This window comes from Mandrillus leucophaeus, unplaced genomic scaffold, assembly GCF_000951045.1.
Source record: "Mandrillus leucophaeus isolate KB7577 unplaced genomic scaffold, Mleu.le_1.0 Scaffold95, whole genome shotgun sequence".
In the NCBI taxonomy this organism is placed as follows: Eukaryota; Metazoa; Chordata; class Mammalia; order Primates; family Cercopithecidae; genus Mandrillus; species Mandrillus leucophaeus.
In genome coordinates, this window is record NW_012110363.1 from 3,323,973 (window position 1) to 3,341,232 (window position 17,260).

Here is a 17,260-nt window from a genome sequence, read left to right on the forward strand (position 1 = left end):
GCTCATCAATTTGAGAGCTGATATCTGATGCTATGAAAATGAAAATGAGTGTTTGAATGACCAAAGTAAAAAAAAAAAAAAAAAAAAAAAAAGCCAGTTCATGTTGTTGTCATGCTTCTAGAGAGAAATCTACCTAATATTTTATCTGAATTCAAGTTCTGTTTTTTTTTTTTTTCTCAATACTTGGTTTCTTTGCCATATGGAACTTCTAGTGAATCAATAAGTTCTAAAGGCTGTATAGTATTGCAATTTCTGAGAATTTGGAGGACACTTGGAAATTTTACTGACATTCCAAATTAAAGAATGTCACCCAAAGTTGAAGGGCTTTCATCTTCCAAACTCTTGAGACTTTCCTTTTCTTCGCCCTGTTCGTGTTGTAATGAGTTCTATAATAGGTGGTTATAGAAGATTTTTTTTAAATCTGCAGATAATATTATTGATTAATTTCCTCAGGAATTGCTGAATGCTTGATTGGACTCCTAAAACACAATCTGTGATTAAGTCCTTTACAACAGCATTGAGAAGGATAACTTGTAAATAAGGTGATGAAGAAGTGGTCATTAGGAAATCCAGTTCTCATTCCTCCAACCTTACTACCCATATAGATTTAATTCTTTAAAAAGCCATGATCCCATACTGCTGATGACTTTACATGTCTGCCTGCTGAAATTTTAAAATTTCACAGGTTATTAATGAATACTTATTTTCTATTTTAAATCTCTTCAAATATAGCTCCAGGAGTAGTAGTATCCAATTTAACTTGATGAGTTGTTGCCATCTCTTTTGTTAACCCTTGGCCTCTCTGTTGTGATTTATTCATTTTTCCTTCTTCCTCTATTTTGCTTCTCATATATTGAAGTTTCAGAAAAGAAAGAAGAAAACTTAGGGAAATGCAGATTCTCACTGAAGCCAGCTTGAAACCTTATTTAAAGTTTCAGCTTAAATGTCATTGTAGTAAAATGACAGTAAAATAATAAAAATTGTGGAAAACCTTAAAGAAAGAGAAAACAGTAAAGGAAGCATTAACAGATGCAAAAAGTCAACAAAGTTTTTCAGGACACAGAGCAGATGAAAGATGAATTCCTGGCATAGCAAAGAGAAGGAAGATAAAACAGTAAGTTCCTGTCAGAGTGGGATATAGGTGAGAACAAGCCTGTTTATTCTGCAGAACTCCTGTGACATTCAGTCTTAGAAGAGCCAGAAACCACAGAAAGCAAGATTGAGGTGTGGAGCTTAAAGCAGGAAGCTCTTACAGGTCTCTCTGGAAGCAGAGCCTGCCATCACTATTCATGTACACATTCTCAAGTAAGTGCTTTCAGGAGTAACCTGTAAGAGAGTGAGGGAAACAAGAGAGAGAAGGAAAAAAAGCACACCAGTTAGAATGGCGATCATTAAAAAGTCAGGAAACAACAGGTACTGGAGAGGATGTGGAGAAATAGGAACACTTTTACACTGTTGATGAGACTGTAAACTAGTTCAACCATCATGGAAGCCATTGTGGCGATTCCTCAAGGATCTAGAACTAGAAATACCATTTGACCCAGCAATCCCATTACTGGGTATATACTCAAAGGATTGTAAATCATGCTGCTATAAAGACACATGCACACGTATGTTTATAGCAGAACTGTTAACAATAGCAAAGACTTGGAACCAACCCAAATGTCCATCAATGATAGGCTGGATTAAGAAAATGTGGCTCTATACACCATGGAATACTATGCAGCCATAAAAAAGGATGAGTTCATGTCCTTTGTAGGGACATGGATGAAGCTGGAAACCATCATTCTCAGCAAACTATCGCAAGGACAGAAAACCAAACACTGCATGTTCTCACTCATAGGTGGGAATTGAACAATGAGAACACTTGGACACAGGGTGGAGAACATCACACACTGGGGCCTGTTGTGGGGTGGGGGGAGGGGGGAGGGGTAGCATTGGGAGATATACCTAATGTAAATGACGAGTTAATGGGTGCAGCACATCAACATGGCACATGTATACATATATAACAAACCTGCATGTTGTGCACATGTACCCTAGAACTTAAAGTATAACAAAAATAAAAAGACACAGGGAAAAAAAAAAAAAAGAATGTGGTTTGAAGTGAGAGCTGGGTTTAGTCTGATTCCCTCTGGGCACTTTGTTGCATAAATTGCACTGCATTCATTCAGCTTGAGGCAAAGGGTGTTTGTACCTAGATTCCAGTTTTTGCTGTTGAGCAAGGGCCATCAGGGATGCAGCGTTGGTTGTCCCAGGGCAATTCTCGTGGAAAGGTTATGGATGGTAGCCATTGGCCAAAGCAGGGGAAGTGCCTAGGGGATGGGCAAATCAACTACGCCTGTAAAGTGCATCCTACATCCTAGGACACCTGGGTGGTTCACTGAGACCACTGGTACAAGGGACTTGATTCAAAGGCCATAGGGAATAATTGGATGCCCCAAGGATTCTTTTCACACAACCCAAACAACCAGGTAACTACAAGTCCTGGTGCCTAAGCACCTACTTCCTCTCTTGATAATACTTCTTACTAGAGAAGGTGAATTAGAGAAATTTTTTTTTTTGAGACGGAGTCTCGCTCTGTCGCCCGGGCTGGAGTGCAGTGGCCAGATTTCAGCTCACTGCAAGCTCCACCTCCCGGGATTACTCCATTCTCCTGCCTCAGTCTCCCGAGTAGCTGGGACTACAGGCACCCACCACCTCGCCCGGCTAGTTTTTTGTACTTTTTAGTAGAGACTGGGTTTCACCAGTTAGCCAGGATGATCTCGATCTGACCTCGTGATCCACCCGCCTCGGCCTCCCAAAGTGCTGGGATTATGAGTAACTAAGTGAATGTCTCTGTGAAAGTCTAACCTCATCATCCCCCATCCTTCATCCTGTCCCTAAAACTTAGCCAAGCATATGCACTCATGTAGGAGACTGGAAGATTCTGAAGAAACTGAATGGCCCAGAGAAAAGAACTTCAATATGGACAAACAACATTGCTATCCACCCCACCTCACCCTCACCATCTACCTTACAGTGAAGCATACTCGTTAACGTGCCTTGTCCATGCACATAGAAATTCCAAGAAACATTTTGGTGTCTTGCTCTTAAATAGCCCAGCATAACTTGGCATTTGAGAAAAGTCCTTACCATGAAGTATGCAATGCAAACAAACAGATCCGTGGAAGGAAACATGAGAAAATTTTAAAAATTGTAACTAATATCTGCCTAGAAGTAGGGAAAATATTTTATCCAAAAAAGAGAGAAGAGGATGCTATAAGAAGAAAAAGAAATGGAGAATAAGAGCTCCAGAAAGTTAACTTCTTTTGTTTCCTAGAATAACAGGTTAAATGAGTTGGAAGATAAATTTGAGAAAATCTTCCAGAATATGTAACATAATGACAACACAAATATAAAATAGAAAAAATAAATGTATAAGGGACCTTGACATTTTATTTAACAGTTATAATATCTTAATAATTGATATTCTAGAAAAAGAGAAGAGTGAAACTAGGGAAAGGAAAATGTTAAAGAAACATTTGGAAAAATATCCAGTACTGAATCACATAAATCTGCTTATTGAATATACACAGTAATAAAAGACAAAGACCTACAGTGACAATATCATAATGGAATTTCAGAGATAAAGAGAAGATTGAAAAGTTTCTAGCAAGTGGCTGGAGGTGGATAAGAGTGAGAAGTAGATGACATACCAAAAAATTAGAAATAACATGTTTTTCATTAGAAACATTAGATAGTGATAGTCAATGGGACAATGCCTTCAGATTATAAGGTTTTTTTTTTACCATAAAATTCTATACCAAGCCAAACTACTAACCATGAATCAGGATAAAACAAAGTTATGTTTTAGACATGCAATGTCTCAATAAATTTATCTCCAAAGTATTTCAGTAAACTATCGGAGGACTCCAGTAGAGATAATCAATAAATCAAGAAAGAGAAATATGACCAAGGAAATGGGATTTAAATCAGAAAAGTGGTGAAGAAACATGCTAAAGTAACAGCTGTAGAGTAGGTGAAGAGAAGAGCCAATTTGGATTCCAACATTAAGAAGGGGGTCTCCTAGAAATTAAAATTTCAAGAAAAAGTTGAAACAGATTACCTGATATATTTTAATATTTCATTTTTAAAAAAAGCTTTACTCATAGGCATGAAATGTTTTCATGGAAGCACTGGGAAAAATAAGGATAGGCATATAGAAATCTCTAGTAGTGAAAAAATGGGACATGATTATAAACATGGGCTGAGATCACGTTCAGGAAAGAAAATGCAATCCTGGTACACTATTTGGCTTTGCTATGAACAACATTTAGAGTTATAAATATGTAAACACTAAGTACTGATTAAAATGGGTGAGAAGATAAATGGTTTTGTCGTGTACACAAACTACGTACTCGTGGGGTACACAAAAACTCAATAAAAATTTCTAAAATTGATAAATTAGAATGAGTAATAAAAATGTGTCATGCAGAAGAGGTAAATATGTGAAAAACAAATATATTAAAATTGAATGTTTTGAAGCAACATACATAGGGTAAAACATACATAGGGTATGTTTGGAACTGGAACATACATAGGGTAAAACAAAGAATATATGATTTTGGTTATATTCCTTTTTGCACTATTTCTATTATCTTGATAAACAGAAACAAAATTGTGAGCCAATACAAAGTAATTACCTTCTCCTCCAGCTAAATAATATAATAATATGCATGTTTTAATGTCAATAACAAAGAAAACATTCTCCTACATTTTTGAGTGTGGTAATTCCAAATTAATTTAGGATACTTTTAACTTTTGTGTACAATAATATAGAATAAGTATTTGTGAAATGTGAAAACATTTGTAATTGTGGCATATGGAAATTAACTTCATCTTTGAGAGAGATATACTATCAAGTTGATAAAATTCATGTCAGCACAATATTTGAAATCAATGTAAATATAACATAATAGTTTTAGTAATGACTGAATTCATTGCAATAATACAAGAGAAATTTTTTTTCCCAAAATTTAATATATTCTATAATATTAGCTTCCAGCTTAATGTGAAGTTGTTTAATTCTTCTCAAATAATGACTGGACATTTAGTAACTCGTTTTGAAGATGTTCCTATCACATGAGTGAAGAAACAATTCAAACAGGAGTAACTTGCTCACAAGGTTGTGGTTCTTCGAGAACTATTAATGTTGTTAAGTGTCTGTAACCACATGGTGGTTCTCCATTGTAGATCCAGTAAGTAAAACCCAGTCCTGGTCAATGGAAGATTTCTCAATAAAGTGGAGAACTTTTACGTAGGCTCAACCATGAGTGTTTCATGAGATGATCCATTAGCAAACGTGTATTGATTAGGGAACCACTATGATGCTAATGTGGTGTTAGGTGCTGGTGACGAACACTGGCTGGTAAATACATGGGACATTTTCTGCAGGCTTGTTATATCTCATATGTTCTTTGACATATCTGAAACCACAATGTATAGAGTTATTTGGTAAATGTTAAGTAGCATTTGTTTCTCAAATAAAAAGCGTGACATCAATGCGTTCTATGTTTAGGGATTTACTGATGGAGACCTATTAAAAATCCAGTTTGGAGGTGCGAATGTCTCTGGGTTTCAGATAGTGGACTATGACGATTCCTTGGTGTCTAAATTTATAGAAAGATGGTCAACACTGGAAGAAAAAGAATACCCTGGAGCACACACAACGACAATTAAGGTTTGCTTTGGTTTCTGCTTTTTTTCTTTTGCTTTCCTATGTGAGGAGAGAGAAGGGCCTTGGCAAATAAGGAAGAAGGAGAAAATAATAAAGGGAGTACAGAGCACATTTCAAAATATGGCAAACACATTGACTGCTAAATGTATTTTTCACATTTGTATGGTTTAAGTAAAGCTATTAGAGCTGTACTGTATTACTCTTGTGTTTTCTACTTCCTTACACCTATGATAATTTATAATAAATAAAGTCATTCATTTATTAATCCATTTGGCATTTTTATTGAGGGAATTCTGAGCCAGACACTTTTTTGGTAGATAAAAAGACAGGGAAAATGTCCCTGCTCACAGCTGAATGGAAGAAAGACAAAAGCATTGACAGAAGAATACCATGAAGGAAGAGCTCAGCAAACTCTTAGCGACATGGAGGGGGCAGGGAATTTTTAAGCTGAGACCTGAAGAATAAGTGCCAATTTTACCCTGGCTGCTGTTTAGAATATTGTGTTTGCAAATAAAGAACAGTAGGTGTCAGTTTGCTCCTTATCTTCAAAAAGCCAACTTGCAGACAGTTCTTAGTTCAGTCAATAAACACATGGCCACAAAAAGGAGAGAAAGAGAGTGTGTGTGCGTGTGTGTGTGTGTGTGTGTGCGCGCGCGTGCATAAAATAACTGCTGATGAGTAGCCTGGTCTCTTGAACACTTTAAAAGAAGATAAAAATCTCAACTTGCCTTAAGAATTAAAACATAACTGTAATGCTTTATGCAATCAAATGAAAGATTCTTGAATGACAAATATTATTTATTCCTCAGCTATAAGAGTTACACAGACTGATCTTTGTTCTCCATGGGTTTGGACACAATGAGGTCTTGTTTATTTGATGCATTTTATTGGGTGTACACATGCATGCATGAATTTACTTCTAAATAGTCAATATTTCTGCTGTTGACAGGAAGGTATTTTTCCTTCAGTTGGTAACCTTATTGAGAGCAGAGTTAAGATTAAAACCTGACTAAGGGTAGTTTAAAGAGTGAGTGGGTTGAAAGTTAAGCTGATGATCACATTCTTTATGAAAATTAAGAGCAAAAATTGAAAAATTGTATAGTAATTTTGTTTGTGAATTATAAAGCAATTGTATATGAACCAGGCAGGACAGTGTTATTTCAGTTTCTCCCACAGTTGTACCTGAGTATGCATCACAGAGATGTTGTTTGATGATAGATGCATGTCTGTCTATGAGATTGGTCCTAGAAAAGGAGGAGAAATTTTGAAGTTCTTTACTTTGGGGTTTATAAATGGATCTTTTAATTTTTAAGTCAATTTTGTAAAAGCATTCCATAGGATTTTAAAGAATAACACCAAGTTGGTTTTTTTTTTAAAAAACGAGGTGACTTCCTGTTTGGTGACTTTAGTTGAGATTCAGTGTTTGTACTGTTTATATCATGGAGGTACTTTTCATGTAACGGGCTTCTGAGCAGGTAGATGGACACCCAGAGCCTTAGTTGATGTCAGCGTATGTATCCATCTGTGCCTAGAAGAGGTCTAACTGCCGATCCCATTCTGTGTAATTGCAGGCTTCCATCCATTCAGAGATGGTGCCATGTAAGTTCTCTGATGGAGTGGATGTTATCCTCAAATGGAGCCAGCATGCTCCTTTTGAATACTCTGTTGGTCATTGTGTTGCCCCCCACTACTGCCTGTTGGGAGAAGGATGAAAGCAAAATGAAATTATGTCTTTCTCCTAGAAGTCATGTCATGATTCAAGTTCATGTGTCTTGCATTAAAATGCAAGATGTATTTGCGGTATGAGAGATGTTTGGCAATGCATTCTGTTAAAAATTTTGCCAAAACCTAGTGCCAGATTTCACTGAGTTGAGAACCTACATTGTGACCTTCCTTGCTCCCTTCCTGCTGTAAGCATTTCCCCTTCAAAGCGCCTCCCTTTCGATGGCTTCTGCCCATTTTCAGAGATATCATTATGCTCCTTCATTGTGAGGTGTTTCAAAGAACCTAGACTAATGTGTTTTAAAATTTAGGCTGTGAATCACTACTTGACCCTGAGTCCAAGATTCTCATCTACACAATGCAGTAATGATCATTAATTCCCAGGTTGCTGTGAGGATTAAATAACACTTGCAAAGGGCTAGCACAGCTTTGGAAACATAGGTGCCTATAAGGGCTAATTTGTTTTCCCAGCCATTTTCTAAAATGAGAGAATGTCAGCCAATTTCAGAGGTGTACTCCAACTTTAACATTTTGTAATCCCCCTAACTCCACCCAGAGGCATATTTTATGAGGTCCCTGAAGCTTGATAAAAATTACTGGAAATCTGTGGGGAGAATGTGTTTGGGGAGGGAGTTTATCCTAACACAGAAATGTATTGCTTATGTACTAAAGTCCAAAAACTAAATATAAAGAAATGAAAAACATGTGAATCCTGTCTTTGAGAATTCAGTCTAAAGAAGGAGACAAACATATCAATCAGCAAATATAATAGACTGATAAAATATGCCAATTTCTTGGCCATGATTTTGACAATGATTAGAAGGAAGGTCAAGGAAGGCTTTTGTGGGAGGGATGTCTGTGCAAGGCTTTGCACATGGTTGAGAAGGAAGAAAAATAAGGGAAGCTGCTTGGGGAAGTTCTAAATGTACAGAGACTCGAAGTAATGCAACAGCGTGACAGATCCAGGGAACTTCACATGTGTTGCTACTGCAAAAATGTAAATATTTGGGACCAGTGAGTGGGGGCATGTTATGGAAGTTGCAAGAGGTAAGGTCCTTCAATTGTCAACAGATGTGGAAGGTAGTAAGGTCAAGACAATGCTTTCATAATTATTTTTGCTTCCAGACAGAAGAAAGGAAGAAAAACTATATAAGAGATTATATAGCATCTTCTAAATATAAACAAGGAACATAGTCTCAATGTATTATTTGCTTACAGAAAGGGAGCAAAATATTTCTAATGAGATTATTTACAATGAGGTTATGTCCTTTGATGTTGCCTTTTGGATGATTGACTGAATCGGGTACATTGCCTGATAAATTCATATCACATTTTACTACTCAACAATAAAAACTAGTGCTATTGGTATAAAAATCTATAAAAATACAGTGCAATATGTCAAATTATTTCATAGTTAGGGTTTAGGAATTATAGAAATTATATCAACTTGTGAGAGTAATAAATAAATGACTGTTCAACGTTTTCATCGTCCCCTAAAGTTAAATCAGCTTCCAAAGTTTTCAAATTAAAATAAATTTTATTCAGCAAGTAAAATCTTAAATAAGGTTTAATATTTAACATATTTTAATAACCACCAAGTATAAATTACAATGTTTAAATTTCCTCATTCTTACATAGTATACAAAAAATAACTTAAGTCGTGGCACTGAAATTTTAGGTCTGACACTAATTTGCTATTTGGGGCAACATTCATTCATTCATTTATTAATTCATTTATTTACTCAACACATATTTATTGTCTACTCCACAGCAGGCACTGTTCTAGGTGTCAGAGAAAAGACAAAGTTCTGGTCCTTAAGGAGATTACAGTCTTCAGACTAGAAACCAACAATTACTTTGTAGCATTGATAGAAGTTGTCATATTGCTATCTTAAACCTATATATTCAAAACTAAACTTTAGATTTTCCTCTACTACTTCCTCCTCAGCCTCTGGAGACTATTCCTTCAACAGTCTTTCTTATCCCAGTTGATGGCAACTACATCTTTCAGTTATTGCTTAGACTAAAATCTTGGTCTTTACCCTTCTCTTTCTCTTGTAACATACATTCTATGTATCAGAAAACCCCATTAACACTGCCTCACTTCTTAACCACCTTCTCTGCAACCAACTAAATCCAACTACCTTCATAAGGTTATTGCAACAGTCTCTAAAATTGATTTCCCTCCGGTCAGCCCTGCCCCTGTTATCTTCCATCTTTGTGATCCTTTTAAAGTATATATAGATTATATTGTCGTTCTCTTCCAAATGCTCTAATGTCTCTCCACGTCACTTGGAGTAAAAAGCCAAAGTCATCCTGTTGTCTTATGAAGACCTGTCACCCAGTCCCATGGAACCACATCTCTGTGCAGTGGCTCACTCTGTTTCAGCTACATTGGCCTCCTTGCTGTTCCTCAACCAACCCAAGCACCTTCCTACTTCAGGGCCTTTCAGCTGGCTATTTTTTCTTCTTGACTGTTGTCCCCTTAAATATTTGCATGGCCAAGTCTCCTGCACTCCTTAAATCTCTTTCAAATCCTGTCTTCTCATGCAAGGCAATAGTAGGCTATGTATTTAAAACTGCAATCTTGCCACCATCAGAGTTTGTGTATCACCCTTTCCCTGATCCAGCTTTCCCAATTCTTACCTTTTAGTTTACTTTTTTTTTTTTTAACATTTAAACTCTTTTTATGATGGACATTTCAAACACACATAAAGGTAGAAAAGTGTAATAATCTCCATATACCCACCATCCAACTTGCCAACGTTTTGCCAATCTTGTGTTCAGTTTTAAAAGAAGCTTACTAGTTTACTGTTCTTATCATTTATGTGTTCATTGCATTGATAATTGTCTCCTCCTACTTGAAAGTAAGTGCCATTTAAAAAGAAATTCATCGAGGTATCCCAGACTCCTAGAATAAATCCTCACACCTGGTAACCATCTAATAGAGACTTCATGAATCAACAAATAGAGAAAAGCAAAGGTACTCTGGTATCACCTATGAGAAGCTCGTAATCCTAATTCTGGAGGTAAGAAAAGGCTTCTTAGAGGAAGCAATATGGAATTGGAGACCTGAAGAAGTAGGAGTTAGGAGAAAACATAAGGAACAATTGACTCCAGATAAAGGAACTAGGATATATAACGTCTCCAGTGCAAGGAAAATATAAATATTCCCATAAGGCTAGAGGTTGAACAGAAATGATTTGAAGAAATGCTGAGAAATCATACTTTAGAACTGTACAAGATCCAGAAGAGGTTTTATGCCTTGTTGACATATTAAGGATTTTCTTGTCTAATTTGAAGAGCAACAGGGAACTACGAGAGGAGAGTGCTGATCATGGCTTTGATGCACGAAGATTACTATGACTGCCCTGATGACAAGAGATTGCAGGGAGCCCTGGTGGAGGCAGGGAAGCTTTTGGAAGATATCACAAATAATCAGACAAGAAACAATGGTTGTCTGAATTGTGGTTGTGGCATGGGGATGGAGGGAAATAGATGGATTTGTTACATCTGCCATTTCTCTTAATTTCTTCATAAAGGAAATAATTGTAAAATCTGAATCATTCATAGGTAATATACTGATATAAATTCAGTCAAGAGATATTTGTAGGTTACAAATAAGCCTCTCAAAGGAAATATCTCATTTGTATCTTATTAGCCTTAAATCTCACACAGTGGTTTGCAAAGAGTAAGCACACGATAGATATTTGTAGGGATGAAGAGTAATGAATTGGAAAATATTGAATAATTAAAGGAAAAAATATGACATTATTATTGTGATGAAATATGATTTAGATTTCTGCCATAGATTTCTGCATGTGTTCTCTTGTTGAGCCCTGGCAGAAAAGCAATGAGTTCCTTTAGTTGATAAAATGTAAAGTTAATGTAGTTATCTGACCTGACCCATCACAGCACCAGGATTTACATGGGAACATTAAAACAGGCATTTTATCTTCCTTAAAAGTATTTTTTAAAGAGAAAGAGTATAAAGATATTTCCCACTGTCTCAAAAATAATTTATGGGTATTTCTATTTTTAAACTGATTTTTATTATTTTTAATGTCTCCAACATCCTGTGAAGTATGACTAGCCATTCTACTTGTCACATAATAACCTTTGTTCAACTTTTGTGTCTTCAGTCTCCTACTAGTGTTGAGGAATAATCTGTGGCTGACATTTGTGTGGCACTTTAAATAATGGCTTTCTCACAAGAATCTCATTTTATTCAGGAAACAACTTCACACGCAGACTCAAACTTTCTTAATTGCTTTCCTAAGAGAGTTATTAGGTCTGCCTGAAAATAGTATAATCTTTTTCAGTTCAGTAATTAGTGTCGTGCATTAAATAGTACCCTAGTGGCCTAATAGAATTAATTCTGCTTCTTGAGTGTTTTAACTGTCCAAACCACAGCTGGCAGACTGGCATTCACTCTTCCTAATATTACAGCATTTTGCCAACACAACCTGGAAGTTTGAAATTTGACATATTAATTCCTTGTATTTTATAGTTTAAAAAGTATGTAAATGACTGAAATAAATGTATACATTTGATATTGATTATTTTACAAACATGAATTTTAAAAATATGTATATCACAACTTTAAAGAATGTATTATTAATATTTACAATTATAATTCAGGGCGTCTGGGCTCACATCTCATTTTCGTATTTCTTTATCTGTAAAGGGAACAAGTGTAGGTAAACTTTTAGGTTCCCTGCAACTCTCTCATACCATGATTATGTGAAGTGCTAACTTAAGCCCTCAGTGAAACATCTGTTAACATTTCAAATTTTTGCTGAATCTCTGACATCTCCAGTGGTGCCTCTCCTCTCAGAGATTGTCGTGACTTGTAGGTAGGCAGACCTCTTTGATCTCCAGGTGCCAAAATTGAATCCTAAATTACTCTGGACATATATATTTTGTTTTTCATCGATCATAAAAAATGAAGAACTTTCACCTTTTAATAAGATTTCTAGGAAGCAGAGAGTCAGGGAGAGGGATTTATTCAACCAACAAAATAAAAGATCTGCTCCTAAGAAAGTCTTTACCTATGACTGAATCAAAACCAGACAATGCCTTGATTTCAGCATCTTTCTTCTGTCTTGGTGAATCTGATTAGCTTTATCTGAAAATTTGAATTGTTAAGTAATCTAAAGTTTCTGAATATAAAAATCTTAATCTCTAAGTAAGATTTTCAGTAAAGATTAACAGCCAATTTGGGTAATTTAGGCAAAAATATGTTGTTTTTAATTTATTCCTTTTACATGAAGACTCTTTCTTCACAGTAGATGAAAATTATTTTATTATTCATGAAGAATAATAAAATATGTTAATTTAGGTTTCTTGCCAATGCAACTCTCTTTTCACCCTTGGAAAATGTGATAGAGCTTGTATGCTTACTAAGGTTTTTATGAAGATTTTTATGCCTTTATGCAGTGAAGTTTCAAAGGGCACATATTCAATATGCTTTACAGTAAATTAAAGATGACCTTATCACAGGCAGCTCTTTTCCATAGGGTAGACTGTAGTTGAATTTGAAGTTAAGTGAATCATTTTAAGTTTAAAATATATTTCTTCATACTGTTCATTTGTCTTATGGCCCTAATTGATTTGGTCACTGTTGGTTATCTTAAAAAAAAAATTTGCTTAAAAATTTTCTTATAGGTTTACTTATTTTTCCTAGAAATCATAATTTTTGACCCTCTTTTAAATTATTTTATAAAAGGATGAAACTGAGAATTAATATTGCATATTATTCTCCAGAGGAATATCATTCAATGTATAATAATTTTTTAACTAAGTAATTGAGGCTATTTTAGAAATGAGTATATAAAATGTACCAGGCCATAAAACTTTTAACATCCAAAAATATGTTACATAAAACACTATTCTTATGTAAAATAATTGATGTTAAAGAAATTTCAAAATTGGTAATCAATTTGGGAAATACTGATTAAACAGTTAACTGTTATTGCAGGATTTCTGAGGGTCTATAATATGTCAATGTGAAAATCATTTTCTGTACTTATTAGATCACAGAACCCTTTTGTGTGGAGTGAGATAGGGTTTTCAAAACATTGTAAAAACAAACAATTTTGCATCAAGATAGATAGTAACAAAAGAAGAAAAGAATGCAAACCTACTGGTCAATAACTTACATATGTAACATATTTTACAACTCATCAAGCTTCTCATTTACTATACATCTACTTATTTGATACAGTATTTGCCAAATAAAGTAACTAACCATCCCAGTGTACCCGGGATTGAAAAGATTCCTGGGACTCAAGACTTTTCCTTGCAATATTGTGACAGTTGAGGAAAACCAGGGCAATTGGTCATCATAATTACCTCGGAATCACAGAGATCTGGATTCAAATCCACTTTTGCCACACATTTTTTGTGAAGCTGAGTAAAATGAAAGTTTATAACTTGGAATCTTCAGCTATAGAATTGGAATAAAAACAGTTGTGGCATAGGGGTTTTTAGATCTACTGGGAAACTGTCTATCTCCGGCTTGTCACGAAGAGAACTAGGTAAACATGAATATTTTTCCCTACCTTCCTTTTCAACACTCTTATAACATAGAAGAAGCATTGCTCTCGTTATTTTACTAAACAACCTAGACAATAATACTTTAGTTCACTTGCCAAAGGCAACAGAAGAGGAAATAGGAAAATCTGGGCTTGAGCCCTGTCTTCTGATGCTTAATGCACTGCTTTCTAAACTGTAGTCAACTAATTCAAGTGGTAAAGAAAACTTCTGACAGTGGTCATTCATAGGAAATGTCATAACACTTTAATAGTACTTAAATTTTAGTATTTTTCTTCGAATATATATTTTTAAATTTTATTATGGTATGGATACTATGTTTAGAAAAAGGTGCTGTCGTTGCGATAACCCATGAAAATTTGTGCTGTAGCCTACTTACCCTCTTTTGTGTTCATTAAATTTGAGATATACACAGAACTTCTTTTCATTCCCCCCTTTTTTGGTGTTAGAACACTGTTTTCTCGTATCAGAGATTACAGTAATGTATTATTGATTGGTTTGGCTGATGACTCTTGGACATAACAAACATGTCTAAAATGCATATTTTATTTTATTTTTGTAAACTAAGTCTCAATAAATACACATTTAAAGCAAAGTAAAAAGCACATTTGGAAAATGGACCGTAAAAAACGATTTCCCAGATTTATTCTTAATGTGTGGCTATGATGTGATTGTGATATAGCACTGCAAAGCAAAATGGTCCCCCACTGAAATATGAATTTCCAACTCAGCTGAGGGATTTCACAGAACATAAACATAGGGGCAGAAATGAAGCATTTGCTTTCAAAGAAGGAGATAGTTACATTGTCATCATGATCCTTTCAAATTAATTTACATCTAGTTTAATGAATGGTAGAATAAAACTGAAATATTTAACTATCCAATCAAAAATGTGAACATATTTGTTTAGAAAAATAAATGAGCCATACATGCAGAACATAAGCAGAAAGGAACTCTGGATACAGAAGCTGTTGATTTTCTCTCAGCCCAATATTGTGTTTCTATGATTGTGACTTTTAATTTAAAATGGTAATAGGCTCAAGACTTGATTAGTTTTGAGCATTTGAAAAAGGTTGAAAGGATTTTTACTCTTAATGTGTGCTTACTCTGAATCATATTCATAATATGCTACATGGATCTAAATGCTTTCAATTCATTCAAGCTAATCATATTTTTTAAATGTAGTTAACCAACATCTGTAGACCTCAAACACATTTAGTAGACGGCTTTATAGCTTTCCCCTAGTAATGTGAGCAAGCTAAGTAAAAAAATGTTGGCTTTTAGCTATTATCACTATTTCCATACAAACCGCAATATTTCAATTTAGGTTACATTTCTTTTTCAGAGACCTAGACATTATTGTAAGAATTATTTTGGCAATAAACTTATCTTTGTATAAAAAACAAATTAATGTTTTTTTCCTTTAGAATAGAAACAAACATACAAGAGAAGCAGATATATCTTGATGTGATATTTCTTATTTGCTTCAAGAAGTCATTTCTTAAGTAGATGTCCTGTATTGTCATCTCAGGTGAACAACAGAGTATGGGGAGCTTAGTGGTTTTACTGTTAGATGGCTTGTCTTTTTTCCATGACAAGGAAGGCAAGGTTTTCAGCAGGAATTTAGAGAAAGAGAAGCGTGTGGAGGTCAGGGTATTTGGAGAAGACAAAGATGAAATTATCATTTTTGAGAGTGGAAGACCTGAAATACTAAGGAACTGAGTAGAATTTGTGGGGAATGCTGAATGCCTGTTTTGGATTGGTGATCAAGAATTTAGCATGTCCCAAAGTCAGTATGGTACAGTATTGCATTTCTTTCTCCCAAGCTTCACCGTACTTTTAGTACCTACAGATTGAAAAATAATGACAGAAATTTTCTCAGCATTCAGTAAAACTTTAATGTCGAAATGTAATTAATCATTAACTGACAGCATCATCCATTTGGCAAATGGTAATATATATACATGCACATGCTACTACTTATCCAGACACTGACAATGCCTGGAACACATGTAGTGTTAATCTGCTTGGTCCTAGAAAATGTAATAATTCTGCTGTCCCATTAGAATCTGAACACCATAAGCTTTGAACCAATGTTATCATAGACTGTTGAAGCATGGAGGCATGGGGGCATAGAAATTATGAAGTTTTGTGGTTCTTCTACTTGATTACCAGAATCACCTAGGGGATCTTAAGTAGACACCCCTAAAACCACTGCAGATCAGTGTGAGCATGACCAGGGTTGAATTAGAGACTAAGAATCCTGAAACTAATTCATATTCTTTCTGCATTGACAAATGTATTTCTCATTAGACTGTAAAGAAATATTAATTGTTAATCTTATAGTTTTGTATATCACCATAGCAGGCTATAATGTGAGGCTGTAACAAGAAGCAGGTTAGAAAAATAAAAGAAAAATAAACATTGACACAATTATTATGAAAAGGTCTCACCTGAAACAGCTGAGATATTAACATAATAGAACATGTTTAGAGTCAAAAGCACATTTCAAAGTCCCCATGTTTTGTAATGCTTCTGTTCGATTCTTAGGTTTCTAGATGCAGAAATTGTGTTTAAATTCTTGGAGTTTTAGATGGTATTGTGTGCTGAGCAACGGCAGTCTTGGTTGCTGGTGTGCAGTGAGTTTCCGAATTTTCTCCCGTTCTGATGAAATGTGTGTGATCCTTTGCAGTATACTTCTGCTCTGACCTATGATGCCGTTCAAGTGATGACTGAAGCCTTCCGCAACCTAAGGAAGCAGAGAATTGAAATCTCCCGAAGGGGGAATGCGGGAGACTGTCTGGCAAACCCAGCGGTGCCCTGGGGACAAGGTGTAGAAATAGAAAGGGCCCTCAAACAGGTCAGTTACTCAAAATAATCATTAACGTGACTTAATATGGCCATTAATGTTTTCTTCCTGCTGAATTAGTCATCTTTGTCTTATTCCTTATGTCTAACATGCAGGCAATGTTCTTTCCTAACAACGCAAAGGTAGGTTGAAGAGAGAAACAAACCTTATTGATGTAGTTTTCTTGACTTCAGCTGGTGAAAGTAATCTGTACAGTGTATATGTTTAGATGAAGTAAATAGATAACTCTGCTCCTTTCCCATTTCTTCATTAGGTTCAGGTTGAAGGTCTCTCAGGAAATATTAAGTTTGACCAGAATGGAAAAAGAATAAACTATACAATTAACATCATGGAGCTCAAAACTAATGGGCCCCGGAAGGTAAATCCTTAGTGATTTAAAGGCAGTTCTAAGTGAG

The 17,260-nt window shown here is 35.3% G+C and overlaps 1 protein-coding gene across 6 annotated transcripts in view; it reads left to right on the forward strand.

The window, feature by feature from the left end:
• The window catches only part of GRIA2 (glutamate receptor, ionotropic, AMPA 2), a 148,057-nt gene that overhangs the window by 99,776 nt on the left and 31,021 nt on the right, over positions 1-17,260 (forward strand). For all 6 annotated transcript variants that reach the window (XM_011970504.1, XM_011970500.1, XM_011970498.1 and 3 more), the window contains exons 6-8: positions 5,561-5,722; positions 16,689-16,856; positions 17,119-17,223. In XM_011970504.1, the coding sequence (XP_011825894.1) occupies positions 5,561-5,722; positions 16,689-16,856; positions 17,119-17,223 (435 nt within the window). The remainder of the gene's footprint in view (positions 1-5,560; positions 5,723-16,688; positions 16,857-17,118; positions 17,224-17,260) is intronic.